This window comes from Melospiza georgiana, chromosome 5, assembly GCF_028018845.1.
Source record: "Melospiza georgiana isolate bMelGeo1 chromosome 5, bMelGeo1.pri, whole genome shotgun sequence".
Taxonomy (NCBI): domain Eukaryota; kingdom Metazoa; phylum Chordata; class Aves; order Passeriformes; family Passerellidae; genus Melospiza; species Melospiza georgiana.
The window spans coordinates 1,629,323-1,651,664 of record NC_080434.1 but is presented as its reverse complement, the minus strand read 5'-3'; the positions used below and the strand labels follow the sequence as shown (position 1 = coordinate 1,651,664).

The following is a 22,342-nucleotide window of genomic DNA, read 5'->3' as shown; positions in this document are numbered from 1 at the left end:
TGCATTTTAAAACATTGACTTTGTAAGGAAATTTAGGAAACTACAATTAAAGTCAAACACTTTAGAACAGATTCTCCAGACCGTGAATTGCAGCAATTTTAAGTTAGCTATGAAAAGATATTAACATTTTCAGACAGGTTTAATCCTGTGAACATCAAAAGGATTCAGCAAATGCAGAAAAATACAGCTGGTTTCTGCAGTAAATTATAAACCTGGGGTATTCAACTTCATCTCAGATAAATGTGCTGATAGAAAGGAATTCCACAAGCCATGAACAGGAACTTTTTGTTACAGACAAGCTATACTCTAGGCTATAAAGACAACATGTAGGTATGTACTGTGTCTATACCTTGTATTTTGAGAAGGTGCAAGAAACTTGGAGAATTTCTTGTCCCAGGAAAATGAGCAGTGTTTCTTGCAAGAGAAGAGCAAACTGCTACAAGCATGCCAACAAGTCAATTAACTTCCGGCAACAAACTCAGCATACCAGTTGGTAAGCCAAAGAAAATTTTTCAAAAGAGAAAACTTACAGACAAGTCCAAACTTTATTTAAAACTACCATTGTGAACAATTTAAAAATTACCAAACAAGTCACAATAAAAATAAAAAATTAAGACAGAAAAAGAACAGTGCAGCAAAACTGAATAGAAGTGGATTCAGTTCCAGCTGTTTAAACTGCCACAGGCAGAAGATCACATACCTATCCTAAGAGGCAGCATGTTAAAAATTTTACATTTTTATACACTTCCAGAATTCTGGGAAATTAGTACTGATCTTTATGCATTTGTATACATAGAGTTTATTAGTGCAGACATCTTCGGGTAATTCTTATGCAATTTGAGCTCCAAAAGTTTCTGTAAAATAAGAATAAAATCATTGTCTAATATCTACAAGGCATCAAACAGCTCATTACCACATTTCAACTGCTATTTCATCCTCACAAGCATTTTGAGCCACAGCTTACGTGAACAGCTACAGCCATCCCCACCATGCAGAGCTTAATGGCGTAGAGTTAGCTCCAACTTAGGTGTGGCATGGCTTTCTTGGTCAGACTGCTCCCACAGCAGCCCTGGGCATCAGCAGCCACCAATGGGCACAACAGGCTTGTGCTGCCAGAGTTGTGACAAGCACAAGGCTGAACAGGCAGTGACCAAAACAGAAGGAAAGATGCACCTTTTCTCACACTTTGCTCTGGAAAAAAACCTGTGCTACGACTGCATATGCATTAAATGAAAAGCAGGTTCATCAGCTTATACTATCTGAGGAATTGGAAGGAAGCACACTAGCAGAAAACTGCTACTATCAGAATACCCAGTTCATGTCCTTTATGTATGCCAATACCGTACACTCCACTGGAGAATCACAAGTCTAACAATAAAACAGAAGTCTTGAATACTGTAATTCTGTGACAATATTACAGCATAATCCCAATTTACTTCAAAATGTTGAAGTAAAACATCAGTTATTTGTACCGTTACACACTTAAGTGTAAGCAATTTATCCCATGAGAGTATGTGACTTGATTTCTGACTGAAAAAAGTTTTTAAAAAGCCCACAAAAACCATTTTCTCTCACTTGCTTTATCAATGTATCTGCATAAATAATATTTCATGAAAGTGAAACATTTTATTGCTGTCATACACACTGGAACTTTTTTCTACCACATGGTATACTTCACATGAAAAAAACTTTATTTCTCTCTGAGGAGAAGTTTAACTCTTCTGAAAAGACTCTTGAATGTTCACAAAAGCACTGAGCAGTCTGTCAGGAACTTATACTGAGTGTTATTAAATCAGATAAGAGCAATTATAATTTACAGTATTATTAAACCCAAGCTTGTGTAACAAGAAACAAAAATACCGCTCCATTTGAATAAGTTTCAAAACCATTATGTTGTGACATCCACTTTAAATATATTAACTTTTATGACTTTATCAGCCACAGAATCTAAAAAAGTATATAGAAGGGAGATGGACAGCAAGATAAAATCCCTTCATATCAATACAACACTTTCAAATGCATGATAACAAAACCCAGTGTTTTTACTGCACTACTGTAACTGCTTACTTCAATCAGCAATATTTAAATTCTAGCACTCCTGAGTGTTTTCCCAATATGTGTACAGAATATAGAAAAAAATTACCAGGTTCTTTCAATGTTTGGGCATCTCCGACTAATTCTTGACTTTGAGCTCCACCTCCATCCAGTAATTCATCAGACAAACTCTTGGTTTGGGCCTCTGTTTCCATTTTCTTCATTATATCTGCCTTTGTAACAGAAAAAGCAAATCTGAAAATTCTGGATAATTCTTGCTGCTGTCTGGGTAACACAGACATTTACAGTTACACATACACTTCTAAACAACAATTGCACAAATACTAGCAAAATACCTCTGAATACACTGCAAGTTTGAGGGGCAAGTCTTCAACTTTCACAAAGTCATCTTCATCAGATTTTTGACTTACATTTCCAGAACCAGGTTCCTGTTAATAAAAATTGTGGTATTTAGGAAGTGCTACTTTGTTTTCTTTTCACTCCAAAACTATTGAAGTATACTAAAATCAAATTTGCAGATGGGAACAAAACAAGACTGCAAACCAGAAATAACACTGAAATATAAAAAGCTTATAATTTCTCTTGGATGGATTTTAACTGAAATATACACACATATTCGTTCACTAGCACAGGTGACTCTGTATCAGGGCTGCCAGCCATGGAGCTTTCAGAACTTGCACCAGATTTGTTTTCTGCACATGTGGTATCTGGTGTTTGAGTTTCATTCACTGCCAAAGATGAGCTTGATCCTTCAGTTTTCACAGTGGCTGCTACACAGGACTCTGGGGTATTGGCTGTTAAAGCTGGTGTATTCTCCATGGCACTGAGGTAATGATGCACAGCTGCAGCCATATCTTGTTCACCTAAAACCACAGAATTACATTTCAACTAGGGACAGACAGTAAAATATTCTGAATGTACAAAAATTATTATTCTTTTAAAAATTATAATCCAAAGCTACAAATGAGCAATGAAAGTGAATTATAGTCTCTTAGACAACCCAAAGCTGATTGAAGTAAAACATCAGTTATTTGTACCCTTACACACTTAAGTATAAGCAATTTATCCCATGAGAGTATGTGACTTGATTTCTGACTGAAAAAAGTTTTTTAAAACCCACAATAAACAACTTCCAGAACTAAGTGACCTACTACAAAATATTCATTCTAGGTATGAGGAGATATAACACAGAACAGTAAATACCTTAATATTTTGCCACTCTAATATTGATTTTTAGCCTACAAAAAAAGGCCAAGAACAAAACTAATGTTTGCAACAGAAAAGCACAGGGAAGGTGGTAATAACAGTTACACTAGAAATAATATTCATACAGACCAGTAATGTTCCCTTCTTTTGATGGAAAGCATTTCTTTACTCTTAATCAGTTACAACATTACTCATAGAAAAAAAATTTAAAATAGACATTTCAATAACTAGTAAAACAGTAGTAGCAGAAAAAACAAGTACAAGACAAATCTGAACATCAAAACATTTTAACACATTAATTCTGACACATTTGTGTGCCAAGAGCTGCAACAAGCAGCTAAAATTCTTGCTCATGTCAAGCATCAAAAACCACATCTACCTAAGAAAGATTGTTCCATGTTTCCTCTTTAAAAGGTTTACTGTGTCAATATCAACACAGGTACATCCAGGCAACTGATACAGTTCCATGAAACAGACAGTCCAGTAAATCTGGTCATCTTTCTCTTAGTTACATGCATCACAGAATTGTCCAAGACAATTCTCACCCTATGCAAATTCATATGAAAGTATTACTGCATACAGGGCTTACCTTTAGCAGGCTCTTGTTCTGATGATGAAATTTCACTACTTTTTGGCTTACTCAACTCTTGGTTAGAAGTCTATTGGGAAGGTAAAAATGAGTTAGAACAAAATTTTACTGATTAGCTTCATAGCTTATTGGCTAATTTACTAACTATAAAAACACTGTTCATTTGCTCCATGAATTTGTCTTTTCACTAGTTTGAAATAAAGACAGCAAGTCCTACTTGCCAGCTGGTCAGTAACAATTTACAAAACTACTAACACTGATAGGCATGTTTTATCTGAACATTTTCTTTTCACTGCAGCAGTTCCCAGGAAAACTCTGGTTCCACTTAAAGGATCTACTGTTTTAAAGTAAAATGTTCCAGTCACATCCTTGCCTAATGTTGAGCAAACCAAAGTTTCAATAGATTGTCAGTCTTATTTAATATATAAAGAACTGACAATTCTCCAAAACAAGGTCACACATATTAAAATTTTAAGAAAACTAAGAGTGAAATGACAATCATACCCAATAACATTTCACCATTGTTCCAGAAATAATTATCACAAAAGGGATGAAACACAAACAAAAGACATGCTAGAATACAAGAGTGAATTACCCCCAATTAGAACTTGATCTCGGCAAACGCGAAGAAAGAACTACTTAAAGGTTTAAAATGATGGTTTTTTGAAAGTTAAACTTCTCGCTTGTAGCTTACCAGATTTTCCTCTCTCATAGCAGATGTAAACACTAGTTTAGTCTCTGTCCATCCATCTACTTTAGCATCAGCTGTAATAAACTCAAGTGAGGAATGCATTTTGCACGTAGCACCTACTGGCATCATACAATTTATTGTATTATTCTTTTACTTTCAATAGTATGAAAAAAGTGCAAGAAGAAAAATGAGGCACACAGATATATGTACTGAAAAGGTGTGCACTGGCACATGTTTGTTCTGCTTTTACAATTTTGTCTGTACCTGCTCATTTTCAGTTGTTTCACTGCTGGCTTGTAGTGATGTTTGCACATCAACAGGTCCTTCCTCAAAGTCTATTTCTTCATCTTCATTCTCATCTTCTCCACTGCCATAGTTAGTCAGAGCCTGGGTTTCTGCTTTTGACAAACCTAAAGGCAAATCAACGTAAAACCACCTTTGAATTGCCAAATCCTGTTGGGGAATTTAATGCAATGATATCCCTTACTTCAAAACATTCTTTAAGATTAAGATACAGTAACAACTCAACTTGCAAAGATCTCTATGTTTCACATCAGCTATATTATGAACTAACACCCACGTCCGTGTGAAATGTCAAAGTTATAAACAAGTTGGTGCAAAGAATGTAAATGGTAAAGGAATCCAAGCCAGAAGTAGTTGATGTAAGACAAAAATCAGGACAACAAATAAATAAACAAACAAATGCAAGCTTTACATTAAAGTAAAAGCACATTTTAAAAAGCCACATTGTTTAAATTAAAAACTGCATAAAATTTGCACAGCTTTCACATCATTCAGGTTAAAGTCTGAGAAACTTGGAGTTCAACTAAGACAGGATATATAACCTAATGAATCCTCTTCTAATATATTTTTACAAATTTACCGATTATGAAAAAAATTACTTCCTCTAATTGGAATATTTAACCCTTGACGTAACACTAGGAAATACAGTACTGCAAAACTTTCACTGACAAAGGACTGACTATAAAATCTGTGAGAGAATGTGTTACATAGCACTACTTCATGCAAATCCTGTTGTAAAATTAGCTGGTCAAAACTACAGTGGAAGCACTGAGTAATCAACTATATAAAAGTTCCTTACTTATTGCCACTGGACCACTTTCACTTTCCTCATCTTCCTCTTGATCAGATGCATCAGATCTAGTATTTTCAGGCACTCTGTTACCAGCACCCGCTTCTGAGTCCGGCACTTGTTTAGCAGTTTCAGTCTCATCCTTGTCCTAGGAAAACATGCAATACTGTACAATTTCATGTTTATGTAAAGACTACACTAAGGTTTCTGCATAAAGGAGCTGTTTCTCAGAAGTTAAAAAGTATCTACTAAAAATCTAAGCAGTTTAAATAGTCCTTACAGCCCTGAAATGAATACAGCAGAATAATACTCATTAACAGAACGTCAGAACATGGCCCTGTTCAGACACAGCTTTCGAGGACCTTGTAACTCTTGAGTATGTCATTATCTGCCAAGGTTGACACTGATCAGCATGCCAGGTTTAAAAACCCTTTCAATTAGATTTGTCATTATCAAGAAGAGAAACACACCTGCCTTATAACCTTGCAGCAACTTCCCTGCTCCTCCTCAATGAGGAATAAAAATATTCCTAACTGCAGCTTCTCATTTCTTTAGCAATATCTCCTCAGCTGAATGATTTGCTAAATATGCTAAATGAGAAAATTCTGCATTCCTGTATGAACCTCAAAGAAAAGCCCTGAGTTTGGCTCCAAATCTTGAAAGGACTTTTCTACACTACAGCAACTGTAACAAGTGATGTACAACTAACTACCTGCTTTAACTTCCAAAGCAGTGTGGCAGAAGCTCTAAGCCCTAGAAGAAAGCACTGGCTCCACTCCCATACATGCCTACTCCTGTACCTATACTCATTTAGGATAGCAATCAACATTCTGCTTGGTATATATACTTGTACCATTCCCTTCACTGGAGAAAGCTGAACATTCCAGCTGACCATTTGAAACTTCATACACAACACATCTCCCCAGTGATATCAGTGATTTTCAAAAGAAACATGAAAAGAAAAGGGACAAAATCTGAGCACTAACATTTCATACTCAGAGCACAGTAAGGCTGGGACTCTGAGAACTTAAATACCACATGTCCCAATTCAGAACATCTACTTTCTCCTGAAAATGGAAAGTAAATTAACTTATTCCATACCATTAACAAAGAAAATGTTAACTGCTATAAATAGTTAAGCTGTCCTTAGAAACGCAAATTATAATTTACTTTGTACCTTTGATAAAATAAATGACTGAAAATAACAGAAAGAGATTAATAAATTTCTAAAGACTGGAAAATGGGCTGCTTACAGATACTTGATTCCTATGACAGACAACAGTAAGACTAAGTGACCTATGAAATTATCTGAGGAATAAAGACAGTTGAAAGGCATACACATACTTTGTCCTCATCGACATCTTCAACAGAAGAACAAACATCCACCTGGAGACCTTTTTTTGCCTAGAAGAAACACAAACTGTCTTCAATTCTAAACTGAAATAACTTGGAAATACTGAATCAAACTATGACTTAATGAAAGCCAGGCTGAAATGCTAATCTCACTAAGAATTGCTATCTTAAAACAGCAGGAAACCACAGGGACTTTTGTACACAGAGATGTCTTCAAAATTTCAGAGTTGCAAGCATTAAAAAAAATCTGTGCTAACCCTTCTTATGTAAACAATTATGTTTATATTGGGCTAATCCTACATTCTGTGGTTGAATCACATCTAGCACATAGAATTAGATACATCATGGCAGGGTAGTTTGAAACTAGATGATCTTTAAGGTCCTTTCCAACTCAAACCACTTCATGATTCTAACTCTGATCAAGACAAAGAGCTGTGTGTTCAGCAGTTACTTTGCTGGACTCAAGAGAGTCAGAAACTCGAGCAAGACCAAATATGTCTGCATCAGGATTCCAGAGTTGAGGGCTGTAAAGACCACACAGAGATAATTGCACAGGGCTGTACAAAGTAACCAAGGCCTATGACTTCTGGCTCATCTCTGGCTTTATTCAATCTGAGCCTCCGCCACAGCAATGAGGCAAACATTTACTTTAACCCTAATTTTGTCTTCCAGGAGAGAAGAAATACTGAATCTAAGCTAGCTCCATGCTTTCTGATAGCAGGTACAAACTAACTCTTTATGTAACAAAGATACATAAAGAGTTGGTTTATACCTGCTATGAGATTGAGTTTATACCTGCTCTGAGTTGCCAATGGACAACTTCCGATAAAACAGGAAGTCATGTCTAAATCTTTCTGGATTCAGTGTTCCTTTGGCCTCTTTACAAGGCACTCCACAATACCAGCCATACTATTGAAATATCTGAATTTATTATCTTGAAGTACAACTGGTGGTACACCTAAAAATACTTGTAGGACTTCATAACAGGTTCAAAAAAAATATCTTTTGCTGGCATTTAAAAATTAATTAAGGGTATGTTTTGGTATTTGTGTTTCTAGAAGAAAGCTGAAATGATACTGAAATCATAAATACATTAACATGATCTGGTTTATTGTTTGCTTTGTAAACAGATCATGCAACTTAAAAAAACACAGATATGCTCCCAATAAAAGCAATACTAAACTTAATAATGTAAATGGTGTGAAACCTAGCCAAAGTTTGCTTTTTAGAGCAAGAATATGTCCTACAGTCTCAAATATTTCTGAAAATACTATATATATTTTACATACCAAATCCAGGAACTAATTCTTTCTGCATATGCCAACAAACCAACTACATGACAACTTCAGAGGATTTACTCTTATTTTTTTAAAGATGATGCAAGGAAACCAGCAGGCAAAGTAAAGAGATAATGAACTGGGACCTCCAGTATGTCAAAATACTTAGCTGGGTGTAGTAGGGCCATGCAAAACCAATACACTGGGATAGAGTTAAACTTCTTCACAGTGGATAGCATGAGGCTGTGTTCTCGATTTGTGTTCAACACAGGGTCAACAGTGCAGGGATATTTTCATTACTCCCAAACAGCATTCCACAGAGTCAGGACCTTCTCCGCTCCTTACCCCACCCCAAAAGCAAGAGGTCAGAGTGCACAGCACTTGGAAGAGGACACAGCCAAGGAAGATGACCCTCACTAACCCAAGGGATGTCCCACACCACACAGCATCGTGCTCAGCATATGAAGCTGGGTGAAGAGTGAGGGAGAGGGGGAGATCCCAAGTGATGGTGCTTGACTTCCACGTCACCATTACATGTGATGGAGACCTGCTCTCCTCGGGGTGGCTGAACACCTGCCTGCCTAGAGGAAGTGGTGAATGAATTCCTTGTTTTGCTCTGCTTGCATGTGCAGCTTTTGCTTTACAAATTCAAGTGTCTTTATCTCAGCCCATGAGGGTTCTCTGTTTTACCCTTCTGCTTGTCTCCCCATCCCTCAGATGGGACTGAGTGGCTGTGAGAGGCTCAGCTGCCTACTGGGGTTAAACTACTCAATGGCCCCAGGTGTTAAAACTATTTTAATACTTATTAATTCCTTCATATGTTCACATAAAACCATTAAAACATTTCCTCTGAATTATAAACAAAATCTATACAATTAGACATCTCTAACAGATAGCCATCTGTAACACAGGATTTGCTCTTGCTGAGGAAAACCAATTCACACTCCTACACAAGCAATACTGTGATTACACAGCAACTTGTAAACTAAATAAATAAACAAATATATAATAATGCATTTAAGGCAAATAATGCAAAAAATAAGGCAATCAAACTAGTTTAGAAAGTACACATACTTAGCAATCTCACAAATGCTAGATTTTTCGAAAATAAAATAAAACAAACCTCTTTAGCATAAGACTGCATTACTTCCGTGGTTTCTATTTTTCGTTTACATCTCTGCTTCACGGAAATACTGTTGTTGTCCAAGTCTTGCATGAGTTTAAAAAACGCTAATTCATTGAATAACACTTCAGAGATCTCCACAAGAAGATCCTCCCCACAATCTTTTAATTTTCTACCAGCAAATTTTGCCAGTGAATCCTGTGAAGAGAAATAATTCTTCAGTTTCTGAAATAGGCTTTCAAGCTTTAAAGACTAAGCAGTTTTCATATTTCTAATAACTTGAAATTAGTTATGTATATATAAACTCATATTTTTTAAAAAAGTTTTAGTGCTCTAAATAGATTTTACATGGAATCTCTAGTCACATAACAAGAACTTAATAAGCTCATGATTTAAATTCCATGCTTGTAGAAAAAAAAGAAGAATGAAAAAGTGCAAACTACAGATTTTCAGGAATTTACACAAGATGTCCATGAAAAGCATCACCAGAGCTCTCTTTGAAGACAGCAACAGGCTAGAGATACATCTCTCACTACCTGGCTCTGACAGAAAAGATGTTCCATGTGCATAAATAATTTGTTTAGGAACAAAGGTAATATCTCATCACTGTATCTAAGGTGAGGGAGAATAGCAGCTGTGCTATTCAAGGTGTAAAATACAACTTCAGAGAAGTCAGCTCATTAGCCAACTTGAGTGCTGTAAAACAGAACTGAAAAACTACTAACCTGAAGTATACTGCCAAGCTGCTTATGAAAGAACTTCACAAACTCTTTACTTTCATCATTTTGTTGCGTAAGAGTCAAGACCATACGTCTTACTGATGTCAGTAGCTGAGAAGAGCATACTTCATCCATGTGTTCCTACACAAGTACAACAGAATGAGCTTTGTTAGCACTTCAAAAGAAAAACTAGCCATCAACTCAAGTACAGAAATTAATCTATAAAAAACCCACTTGTCCACTAAAGAAAAGCACACCACCAAAAAGTCCCAATCAATCTCACAAACACCATACTTCATAAATGACTGCTTGGTCACAACAAACAGAGATTTATCTCAGTTTTCCAGTACATGAGTACTTGGCATCTTATAACGTTTGGCCAAACTAAGGAGCTTCATATATTGTGGCTGTGTACACAAGTGTACTGAAGTGCATATTAAGACATCTACTCTTATATGCAGCCTTAAAATTGCAAAAAAAGAACAAGTCTTGAGGCACTCTGACTCTGGCATGCCAACAATATAGTTTTTAAACTCAGTATCACCAAATACCTCATTAGACAAACCTAAGCTTATACACTGTGCATTCTATCAAAGAGAACAGGGAGATGCCTTAACTAACTCCATCTTCTCTGCTCTCCAACCTTGCAAAGAACTGTGACTAGCTCTCCTTCTTTAAAGAAGAACATTTCCTCTTTGTAGTCCCAGTAGTTAAAAAGTTCTCAACAACTTTAAAGATATTTGTAAACAGGAGAAAATAATGTTAAAAAATCAACTACTCAGAGATATTCTTCAATCCTATTACTGTACATGTAGCAGTTTTAATTAGTGATCTCAGTTCTGTCTGCTAAAAGGCACCAAATATTTCAGAAGTACATTCTCAAACATTTTTATATTTAATTTTTTCAGCTCTAGAGCAAGCAACCTCTATTCTTTGTGATGTCAAGTTCACCTGCCCTATAAAATCTAGAAACTTCACCATTCATTTCTCCTATTAATAACTACACAGAATCTTTCTGTGGAAAATCTAAGTCTTACTTCATCTTCAGCAGAGTCTGCAACTGAACACATATTTATTGGCAGCTGTTTCTAAGAGGCAAGTTTTAGATTTTAGATAATGCTCTTCTGTGCAATTATATAAGTGCTTTTCTTACTCTTCTAATTCATACCATATTATAAAGAGCCCTTACCTTCAGAAAAGGAATGACCTCTTTCATAATTGCTTTTATCTGCCGGTCAAGCTGCTGAGTATCTATGCGAGGACATGGAACTGCAGAAACATCACCTGACTGTGGCACAGACTGACTTTCACCGGTTCCTGGACCTTGTTTTAACAAAAAGAAGAAAAAAAAGGCAGTACATTTAATACATTGAACATTACTATTAAAGAAATATTACTTTCAAAAATTTATTTTAAAAAAGAAATCTTATTTCCTTAAGTATGCAAATATCCTTTCAAACTTTGCTAAGTTTTCAATATAAATAAAGAGGAAAGCAATTTAGCTTGATAGTTACTATAATTATTTTCTAAAACTAAGCAAAATATACATATATATGCATACCTTCTAATTTAGCAGCAGAAGCACCCTGAAAATTACTAGAGCAGCCCTCAGAGTCAAGGGTACTTTCAGCTTCAACTTTCATACGCTCATATTCCCTCATCCAAGACAAAGCTTTATCTAAGTGAATCACTGTGTTGCCTATATTTAGAATAAAAACACTTTTTAATCTAAATAAAAAGTTTTCAATTGATAGACAAATAAACAATTATTAAATTGACTTTAAGGCCCCAAATTTTGAAATCCACATATAACTAGTTGTAATATTTTATTACACACTTTGATGAACTCTGTGTTTCACAATTAGCTCATTTAATTATGTTTTTTCTTACAAAACATGTAATTACACACTAAAAATCAAATAACAGTGTACTAAAGTGCAGACAATTGCAGGCACTTAGGGAGGGAGGGAGTAACACTTAAAACACTAAGTCACATCATTCTCACCAAGGTCATCAGTGGCAAAGGGTTCAAAATTTGAAGAAGTAGACATAGTACTGCCATTGTCTGCATCAGGTTGTTCACAATCTTGACATACTTCTGTAGAAAAGTTCTTGCCAAAAGTTTCCTAAAAAATACCAGACAACTGAATACAAAGAAGGAACACACCATATTCTCACAGATGTGTGAACAAGCCTGCAACTCTTTTCAGTGACTTGTTGTGGTATCAGGGTTTGTCATAAGACTGCCTGACTGGAGAACAACCTTACTTTCAGGTGATAAATCCATCAGGTTAATCTACCATGCTTACTTCAAATACTTCAAGTGCAAAACATGTAAGAAACTGTACAGAGGTGTAATTGATTTCTTAAATACAAGCAAAAAATTTTGGAGAATCATGTGATCAGTACTTGTCCTGACCTTACTCAGGAGAGGATTTTGGCTCTGAATATATCAGTTTCCTATTTACATCCCTCTCCACATTTCATTCACTCCTGACACATCACTCATTTGCAGTACCAAGAATCCTTCCATATTTTATCACTTTTGCATTGATTCTTTTGCCACTAGTTGTTTAGAAAAGCCTGTGTAAGTCGATACTAATTTTAACAAAATTCATTCCATAGTATATTTCACTAGACAAGCATATATGTGTGCAAACTGAAATACAGGAAAAGCTGCCAGTAGCTTCTGAATTTCAACACTTACATCATCTGTAGAAGCAAGACTTTCACTAGGAGTGAGTTCAGAATTTGATGCTACCCATGTTGAAGAATTCAGTGATTTTCCACACTTCCCTTTTTCATTTTTCTCACATAAATGTCTGGTCACGATATCCTGGAAAAAGATAATCTATGCTGTAAAAAGATCTAAGGTTTGCTTGATTCATAAATAAAATCAAAAATCTGTGCATACCTGCAAAGCATATAGAGCCCTTTGCCTCAGATAATCTGTATTTAGCAGCTGAAGCTCATGGAAAAGTTCAATAAGAAAGTGGGGACGAGACTCATTTTGAGAAATAAGAGTTGCCACTTCAGAATAAATTGTGTCTCGCAAAGCTTCAAACATAGAAAGATCACTACCAGTTTCTGTAGAAAAAAATAAAGGAACTTGTTAAGTCCTTGACAGGCATCCACTTAACAGGCTATCAGATATGCAACTTATGAGTTTACAAATTATATCCCAGTCATTGCATATTCCCAATATAGCTGCTTTCATAAAGCTTATTAATTTCCTGAAGGGCAAACATTCTTAAATTATACTTTATGCAATCTTCAATATATAAAATACAATATAGAGCAATTGTAAAAATAATTTTCTTTACACTTCTGAACAATACCTTTTGAAAGTATTGTTTATAAAAGAGAATACTGCACACAGCACAATGATGCTTTCAGAATAAGTATTAAACACTGAAAATGGAGCTTCAAGACATTTCAAGAAAGATAGTGAACGGTCTCAGGTTTATATAGTACAAGCAGTCCACACTTCTGCAACACAAGCAGCATTAAGAAAGCTTTAGGCTGAACTCTAGAAAGCCACTCTTTGCCAACATAAATGCTACACTCTCATACATGTTTAGTATCACTAAGTTCACAAAAAACCTCCTACCCTTAAACTCTATTACATATAAGACGATGTGTTGCCTAACAAATCTCCCATTCATTTGAAAATTAAGGATTATCCTTGCATCACAACAATCAAATTATTACATGCATTATTTGGGAAGTGCTGAATGGAAACATAGCTAAATTTGGAAAACTCAGTTTAACAGATGTGTAATTGTTAGTATTCAAGTTAATGAAGTTATTAGCAATACAGCAAACATTACTGTGCAATTTCATTATCTGCAAATAGTTGACCAATTTTTTAAGCACAAGCAAGCTTTTTCAACCTTTGAAAAGTTACCACAAATTGCATCCCTCTCCCATTACTAATAGGTAATAGCAGCTTTTAAACATACTAAAAATGCCTACTGAAATAAATTTTTTGATGCAGTATCTACCTCCATATTTTCTATTTGTGTTACTAATCAAGAACATGGTAACCACGTTCTCCACAACTGTAATTCAAAGCAGTTGGTAACACTGCACTTCATGCAAGGTTACTTCTCTTGTCTTGGTTATAGGGAAGGTGCTGCAATAGCACTAACCTTGAACATCTGCTAAACAGTGAGTTACAGGACCAAAGGTAAGAAAAAAAAAAAGTAATAGCATATTGTTGAAGCTAAGCAGTGAATGCATTACCTGGCGCTTCAATGCATGCATTTCTGTTAGACTGCTGCAGAATTCTCCTAGCATGCGCTGTAGGAAAGTGGGGATAGACAGTGATAAACACAAAAATGTGCACCAGAAATAAAGACAGGGTCTATACAAAACAGCAGGAGGAAGACTGCTTAGTCATCCAAACCACATCAGAGCTGCTTATTGTGAGAATGAGAACTTGAGCAGTGAAGTTTATTACGTACACTAATAAACAGCTCTTAGTGTGGACATAGCTACACTGGCAAAGCTTTATATTGTGCTACAATGACTAAAATTTCTGCATCTCTTAAACAAAACAGAAATAATGGCAGAACCAAAAAAGGCACAGGAGCGAGAATTTTTATGATCTCGATACAAGAAAAGCAGTGCAGATGGCAAAAATGTAAGGGTTTATGTGATGTTAAAAGACTGAATTTGAATGGTATTTGATGGGGCTCATTTAAGCACAAATAGGAAGAAGACATGTATGCAGTATAGGATGTAGTTTAAACATTAAGCAAAGTTTTATCAGTTTAACAGTTACTTTCCATAAAATCACCAACAATAGGCGAGATTGGCTACATTTTTGCTTTTTGTATGGTAAAAGGTTTCTAAATTACTTTAATCAAGTATTTAATATACAGAAAATGCCCAAAAGCAATTAATATCAAATTACACATTTACATTTACAGCATCCTTAGAAATTAAAATGCAAAATTCACATGCTAAATATATAGTCCTGTCTTCCTGCCAAAACACACTGCATTTAAATAACACACTAGCAACTAAGGTCCCTTACTCACATAAGTAAACAAAATAATTAAACAATTAGAAAAGAGTACCTGAAGACATTTCTGTAGATCTACTGTATTTAATTATTTTTTCCAATTGCTCCTGATTCCTTTTGCTGAACACCTTTGCATGAACCACATCATCAGAGTGTCTGCTTTTATTGTTCTTGCAGGGCTCACACACACTAGAAGCACTTGCACTTTCGTAACCTAATGGGAGGAAATGAAAGGGAAGAAATAAAGAAACAGCTTACAAAATGTTTTATTACTTCAGGAAATTTGTTCAAGGGCACTCTTAAAGATGCAAAATACTAATGATGTTTCCTATACTAAAATCTTCCTCTGCATACTGAAGCCATACAGTAGTACTAAATCCTCAGCAACTCCAACAGTACTTCTATACTAACTAGTACTGTCCCTCTCTTCTCACAATTTTAACAAAGCTTTTTTTTCAGCAAATAATCGAGTTTGAACGAGAAGAAAATGAAGAAGATTCTCCTTATTTTAAATCTGCATGTATCTGCATCCATGATCCTCTCAAATGGTTATTTTCCATTGACTGAAATCCTAAAAAACTGGATGCAGTTGTATTGTATAAAATTAAGTCATTTCAATAACTTATTGCCATTATTATACTATTTACTGAGAGCAAATTCTCTGGAATGTAATGATTATAATCCAAGCCAAGTTTGCCACAGTATCCAAGATTACTTTACAACCTACCAGCATTTTTAATTCTGCCTTTTAGCTGAGAAGAACTCTTCCTCTTATTCTTTGATTTGGGCGTTTTATCTTTTGATGCCAGGCTTGCTTGTGCTGATGCTTTTCTAGATCTAAATGTCTTTGTCACAGTAGTTGGGTCTATTGGATCAGGCATGCTACTGAAACTCTCCAAAGACTCTTCATCAAACTCTCTTCTCCGACTCATATCACACTGATTTTTCTGACCAGAAGCAGTATTTTGTACTGAAACTGCAAAACCAACATTCAGCTGAGACTGATCATCTTTCTTCGTTTCTTGGCTATCATCAAGCCAAGTTGATCTTTTCTCCATTTCCTCTTCAGGTTGTCTATGATTCCTTCTGTCAGAAAAGAAAGACCAACAGATCAATTTCAATATACCATAACCTGATCTCTCAGATAGAAATGTCATGTATTACCAGGCAAACAGTTTAACTGTAATGCAAATTATCTGCCCTTGTTACTTAGACATCAAACAAATATTGAAAAATAAATAACTCCAGAGAACCCTTCCAAATGGAGAATGGAACTTCCCATTTATCTATCACTGATTTCAATATGAATATATTAATGCAGCTACTGCTGTGTTCAAATAGTACCACAGGTCAAAACATTTCTTAAAGCAACATTCAGTACAATCTACAGTAGCACAAAAAAAATTAGCATTCACTGAAAGTACATCCTCTATTCAAACAACTCAGTTTCAAAACAATCCCACAGAAACAAAATTTTACTCCACCTACAGAAAGTGTTGGAAAACCACTCCAAGACTGCATTTAATTTTAAAATTTTCATGAAATGATACATTAATTAATATATAGAAAAGCAGAACACTACTGGAAAAATGAAAGATATGAAACTAGAAGTTACAAAAGTCAAGCTCATATAGTAATTCTATGACAATAAATTCCCTTAATGAATGATGAATTCCCCTAAGCCCCAGAAAAGGGAGGAGAAATTATTAAGGGAGAGCTGCACTTTGACATTCAATACCTTTGTTTTTCTGCTCCATTAGAGGAACTGCTTTCAAAGGGTTTGGGGAATGCCATATACTCAGTTTTCCCAGAAGTATTTTGATCTAGAGGATGCTGCTGCTCCTGCTGCTCACTGCTGCGTGGAGAAACATTATGTGCAAAATCTCCAAAACCAGATGGAAACACTGGATTACAGTTAATACCTACAAAGTAAACAAGAGAGTCAAAAGATAACTACATCATTTACTTGTGCAGTAAAATTCAAATTTGAGACATACTATGTGGCAGCATGGAATTATGAGCAAATATACACTGGGGAAGTAAGCAAGAATTGTTTTCATCGTGAAAGCACGTAAACAAGCAGAATTTATCTTTAGTGCAGGTTTTGAACACTAATAGATACTACAATCCCATCAATGGAAATCAAGGTCCTTCAAGAAACTATGCCTATTTCCTGGTTTCCTAATAAGACTGAAATATATTAAGACAGTTTTGTTTACTTTTGAGTTATACAGTAAAATATCTACACTCCTTTCCTCCAAATCCAACAGCAAAAGTAGATTAGAGAAAGAGATTAGGAATACTGTATCCAAATCAACAGTTACTGTGTAACTCTGATGGGAACAAAAATGAGTTAACATGCTCCATTTACAAGCACTTACAACAAACATGAGTGCTTGAAGTTCTAAGAACAACAGAAATAATTACCAAGTGCCACCTTCCAATTACATGGTTCACTCAGAACTTGATTTCAACTGTGAAATGATTGCTGAAGGTATGTAAAAAGCCTCAAACACTGCTTTTTGTATGCTGGATTTGAAACCTTACATGGAGTGAGTCTTTTCAAATATATTTAACTTCATACTGAGAGAGTCTTGCTCTTCATACTGCAGTAAAAATATTTATTTATTCAGCAATAAACAGTAAACTTCTGCTTAAGACCATTTCAATATAAAGGAAAAGTGACTTGAGTTTCATTAAGTTCACATTACAATTTCAATTAAATGAGAAAATGTCCATTTTTGAAATTCATGTTACTTCTCATACCCACAGTAATACTTACCCGGAGCAAAGGAGGAAAAATTAGTAAATCCTGGAACACTAAAGAGGTTCACAGGTTGTGGAGGGTAGTTGAATGGACAGAAAACAGGAGATGGAGGCGGTGGTGCACTACTGCCTCTCTCCTTTCTTGACGGTTTCTCTTGACACTGCTGTTCTTGCTGTTGCATAAGATCACTTAACATTTGTTTCAACCTTGAAAATAAGAAAAAATAACAACTTGGGGAAAAACAAGAATATTATGGGAAAACTAAATTTATACTCAAGTAATTTGAGCTTCATATTATCTCACCTACACCATGTAATGTATGTAAAGAAGTACTCTATTTAGCTTATTAAAAAACATCAAGACAAAAATTACTTACATTTAATCCTGAGTTGGTTTAAAATCAACTGCTCTGTACTAGTGGTCATGCATGCACAGTTTAAACCTCCTTGTAAGAACAAAAAAACCTGACTACGTACTAAAGAAATAAGCAAGCTGAAAACTCCAACAGAAACAATCAAATATACAAAGTATTTACAGAACTGAGGTTAAAACTGATTTTAAAAACTGCATAAGAGGACAGCACATATATATCACTTACCAAATACAAAACAGAGATGAAGAGCTTCAACTTTCATGCAATGAATTAAAATGACTATTACATCTTTTGTCAAAAAAGGTAATTTGGAACATGGAATCTTACATTCCATCATCTGAATGGAATGTAAAAAGCACAAACTGTAACTGAAAACACTAAGAAAGGACAAAAAGCTTTTTTGCTGTATATTACCATTAGAATCCAGAATCTTGCCAGGTAGTCTAGTGAAGACTACAGACACAAAAGCATATTAGAAAATAACTACTGCAACAGATTTTTGCCAACTTTTGGTTCTCTTCAATGAAGATTACTAGGAAAGTACTTTCAAAGGTACTAAAGAGGTCATGGGGGAAAAAGATGACAACCAGAAATGCTACACACAATTTCAAAAGCTCATTATCAACTTAGAAGTTCAAGAGTCTCATATTTAACCACTACCTGTAATCTTTTATTCACATAACCATGTTCCTGTTACTGAAGCATTTCAAATTCCACAGTTAAACACTAATACAGTCAACAAACCTTTGGACATTATTCTGCTGCCAAGTCAGCTGAGTGTAACACTGGTTTAATTGATGCATAATAAGATGTATTTGTGAAGATGCAACATTATTGGGCATCATGCTGTAGGGGCCTGTGAGCAAAGTCTGCAGAAGGCAAGAGAGGGTCTGTGGAAAGAAAATATTTAACAGTGACCAATCACAAAAAACAGAAGTTAGTGCTAGAAGGAGTTAGAAAGAGAATAAAAGGCAAATAAGAACAGCAAAATAACAGCTCTTCATATCTACCTGCTGATCCTGCATCAAAGTCTGACAAATGCTGACACTAAATTCATGCTGTTTCTTCAACTGATTGATCTGCTCTTGCCATCGCTCCTTTTCTTCCACATAGGAGAGCTCAGACATCCACCGAAAATTTTCCTGACGCCGCATATTTATGTTTTGCTGTTGCCTGGCCTTAGACACGGGACGGTAATTTCCATCTGCCGAAAGGGGACGGCAGTTTTTCCACCTGGGGTTGGAAAATTTGAAAAACGAGGACAAAATCAGATAATTCAAACAACTAATGATACTTCCATATTCACATTATGTTTAAGTTGTGCATCAAAAACTCACACGGCACAGGCCAGCTAATTACACATGCCATTTTGTCAATCCAAAATTATCCTGAACAAAAAACAGGAGCTCCCCACCTGACTACGACTGTCAAAAAAGGAATGGCTATCAATGTGCCTGTGTCTTGTTTTTAGTATTTTCAATTACTGCTAACATGTACTCAGTGAAAACAGAAGCCACCAACATAATACGTTGACAAGTGCAGCCTCTGATGAGCCCACTGTCTACTAAAATCATTTTGGTATCCAAACCAGAAGAAATAATACATGCAGATATATACATTCTTTTTAACATGGTATTTTCATTTAATCACGTAAATGTTATGAAGGAAGTCAATCAGGTAAACAGGAGTTAAAACTATTCACAATAATTAAGAAATAGTTTCCACAACTACAGAAGCCAGCAATTTAGAAGGAAAAAATTTAGAGTTACTTTAATTCTCTGAATTACTATTTTTGAAGAGACTGATCATAGCAAAAATTTCACACATGAAATTTCACACATCTTTTAAGCTGATTAAAAAAAAATGGGAGCATCAGAAGCCACTACCACACAACTGGAGAGCTCAATGGCAGATTTTTAGTAAGACTGAAAACAAAAGAAATCACCAAGTCAGTTATATACATTGCAGCTGCAAAGACTCAGAGAAGAAACTGCCACTAATAAGAAAGAATTTTCCTTTGCTGTGAGGATGCCCTGTAGTTAACGCAATGCTTCTTCCACCATCTTCCAAATACTCAGACAAGCATCAGATCAACAAATAAGGTTACTAACCTATCTTTGTTTCCTTTACCAAAACAGGCATTTTCTGGTATGTTGTTATTGGGATAAACAGAAAAACTGTCATTCAAACTTGATGCATCTTCTTCCTCTTCTTCTGCCTGACCAGCTCCATCAGAGAGATAACCGTCTTCATCTCCATTTTCTTCCTCTAGGGCACACTGGGTAGAACCTCCCCAGGTAGCCATTGTCCTAGGGAACATTGCAGGGTCAGGGAGAAAAGGGGTGTTTGGAAAATGAGTATTTTTTTTTTTTCAATTTTATGACAAATTATTAAAACAATCTGTTGACAATTTCAAGTCTATCTGCAATTAATCAAGTTGCACCAAAAAGAACTGAAGTGTTCTGAAGAAGAGCCAGTAGTGTGCCCACATGGCCAAGAAGGCCATTGGCAACCTCGCCTCTGTCAGGAATAGTGTGGCCAGTGAGGCCATTCTTCCCCTGCAATTGGCACAGGTTAAGCCACACCTTGAGTGCTGCGTCCAGTTCTGGGTCCTGCAATTTAGGAAGGACTTTGGGATGCTGGACCATATCCAGAGAAGGGCAACAAGGCTAGTGGAGAGACTGGAACACAAGTGCTATGAGAAGTGGCTGAGGGAGCTGGGGTTCTTAAGCCTGGAGGAGTTTTAGGGGAGACCATATTGCTCTCTACAACTGCCTGGAAGGAAGGTGTAGCCAGATGGGGAGTCAGCCTCGTCTCCAAGGCAATCAGTGACAGGACATGAGGACAATCTTAAGCTGAGTCAGGGGGGTTAAGGCTGGATATTAGTGATTGACTGGGCATTGGAATGGGCTGTCCAGGGACATGGTGGAGTCCCTGGTGGCATTTAAGGAAAAGACTGGATGTGGCACTCAGTGCCATGGTCTCATCAGCAAGATGGTTTCAGGCCACAGGTTGGACTCAATCTTCAAGATCTTTTCCAACCCAGTTGATTCTGTGATTCTCACCAATGCAAATTGCATTCTGCTTCTAATACTGGGACAGACAAATTACTGTCTGTATTGGAGCTGTATTACTTTACTATGCTATAAAATGGGTAAAGATGAAAAAAACCTACTCTGATCATTTGGCATTTTCCATGCAATTTCTTCATCTCAGGTGTTTCTTTTCCCCACTAGTAGCACAGAAGAGACTTAACATGCTGGGAAAACCCATAAAACTGGCAAAGGTGCTAAGTAACAGTCACTTCACAAGCCAAGAAATTAATTTCCTGCTCTGTTAAATTATCACATTCAGTGGCCAGATGAACAGAGGAAACTGCCCCCAACACTGACATCCTACTGAACAACGGAAGCACCCATTGATGAATACAGAATAACTTGTGCTCTTACTTCTCAGTCCTGCTCTGCTGTGGAGTACACCGAGCTTCTGACCCTTCACTTTTAACAGATGCAGCAACAGTAGATATTGTTTCTGCAAGCTCTCTCCTTCTCTGATCTTCAGCCATTAAAGCTTCAAGTTGCTTTCTTCTCTGTCGCAATTCTTCTCTTAAAATCTCATGTCTTCTCATCTCAGACCATAACTGCTTGCAGTAAAATGGAAGAATTAGAACATAATGCCAGCATAATTTTAGGAAAGAATAAGTAATATCCAGATCAATATCAAAGACAATTTCAGGGGGAAAGGTGAAGAAAGACACAAAGATAAATCAAGTTTCAACAAATACTTTCACCATTTTCTCGAAAGATGACCCATCTACAGTATATCAAATTTTCATGGTAAAAATTAAAAAGTAATTCAACTATCACATTAATACTTAGTAACAATTGCTATATTTGGGGGAGAATGTCTTGCCAGTTCAAGTCAGTATTTCCTTTTTTCCAGAAACAAAATAAAGGAGTTATATATGTTTTGTTAAAATAGCTACTACTCCACTCCCCAGGCCACTTAAAATATGTCCAAGCAACCTGTAACTTCTTTTTAAACCCTTTTAAAGTCACTGCATATCA

The 22,342-nt window shown here is 35.9% G+C and overlaps 1 protein-coding gene across 11 annotated transcripts in view; it reads right to left on the bottom strand.

The window, feature by feature from the left end:
• Window positions 1–526: 526 nt before the first annotated feature.
• Window positions 527–22,342, bottom strand: part of PCM1 (pericentriolar material 1) — a 40,309-nt gene continuing 18,493 nt past the window's right edge. For 3 of the 11 annotated variants that reach the window (XM_058023941.1, XM_058023940.1, XM_058023950.1), the window contains 24 exons: window positions 21,725–21,918; window positions 20,387–20,584; window positions 19,286–19,508; window positions 19,020–19,165; window positions 17,918–18,108; window positions 16,874–17,057; window positions 15,863–16,221; window positions 15,191–15,349; window positions 14,352–14,408; window positions 13,021–13,193; window positions 12,814–12,942; window positions 12,112–12,232; window positions 11,668–11,805; window positions 11,296–11,429; window positions 10,113–10,247; window positions 9,388–9,585; window positions 6,979–7,038; window positions 5,644–5,782; window positions 4,806–4,951; window positions 3,851–3,920; window positions 2,668–2,918; window positions 2,391–2,483; window positions 2,144–2,267; window positions 527–854 (listed from right to left, as the gene is read on the bottom strand). In XM_058023941.1, the coding sequence (XP_057879924.1) occupies window positions 829–854; window positions 2,144–2,267; window positions 2,391–2,483; window positions 2,668–2,918; window positions 3,851–3,920; window positions 4,806–4,951; window positions 5,644–5,782; window positions 6,979–7,038; window positions 9,388–9,585; window positions 10,113–10,247; window positions 11,296–11,429; window positions 11,668–11,805; window positions 12,112–12,232; window positions 12,814–12,942; window positions 13,021–13,193; window positions 14,352–14,408; window positions 15,191–15,349; window positions 15,863–16,221; window positions 16,874–17,057; window positions 17,918–18,108; window positions 19,020–19,165; window positions 19,286–19,508; window positions 20,387–20,584; window positions 21,725–21,918 (3,648 nt within the window). In that variant the 3' untranslated portion in view covers window positions 527–828. The remainder of the gene's footprint in view (window positions 855–2,143; window positions 2,268–2,390; window positions 2,484–2,667; window positions 2,919–3,850; window positions 3,921–4,805; window positions 4,952–5,643; window positions 5,783–6,978; window positions 7,039–9,387; window positions 9,586–10,112; window positions 10,248–11,295; window positions 11,430–11,667; window positions 11,806–12,111; window positions 12,233–12,813; window positions 12,943–13,020; window positions 13,194–14,351; window positions 14,409–15,190; window positions 15,350–15,862; window positions 16,222–16,873; window positions 17,058–17,917; window positions 18,109–19,019; window positions 19,166–19,285; window positions 19,509–20,386; window positions 20,585–21,724; window positions 21,919–22,342) is intronic. The other 8 variants (XM_058023948.1, XM_058023951.1, XM_058023942.1 and 5 more) reach the window with 7 other exon arrangements.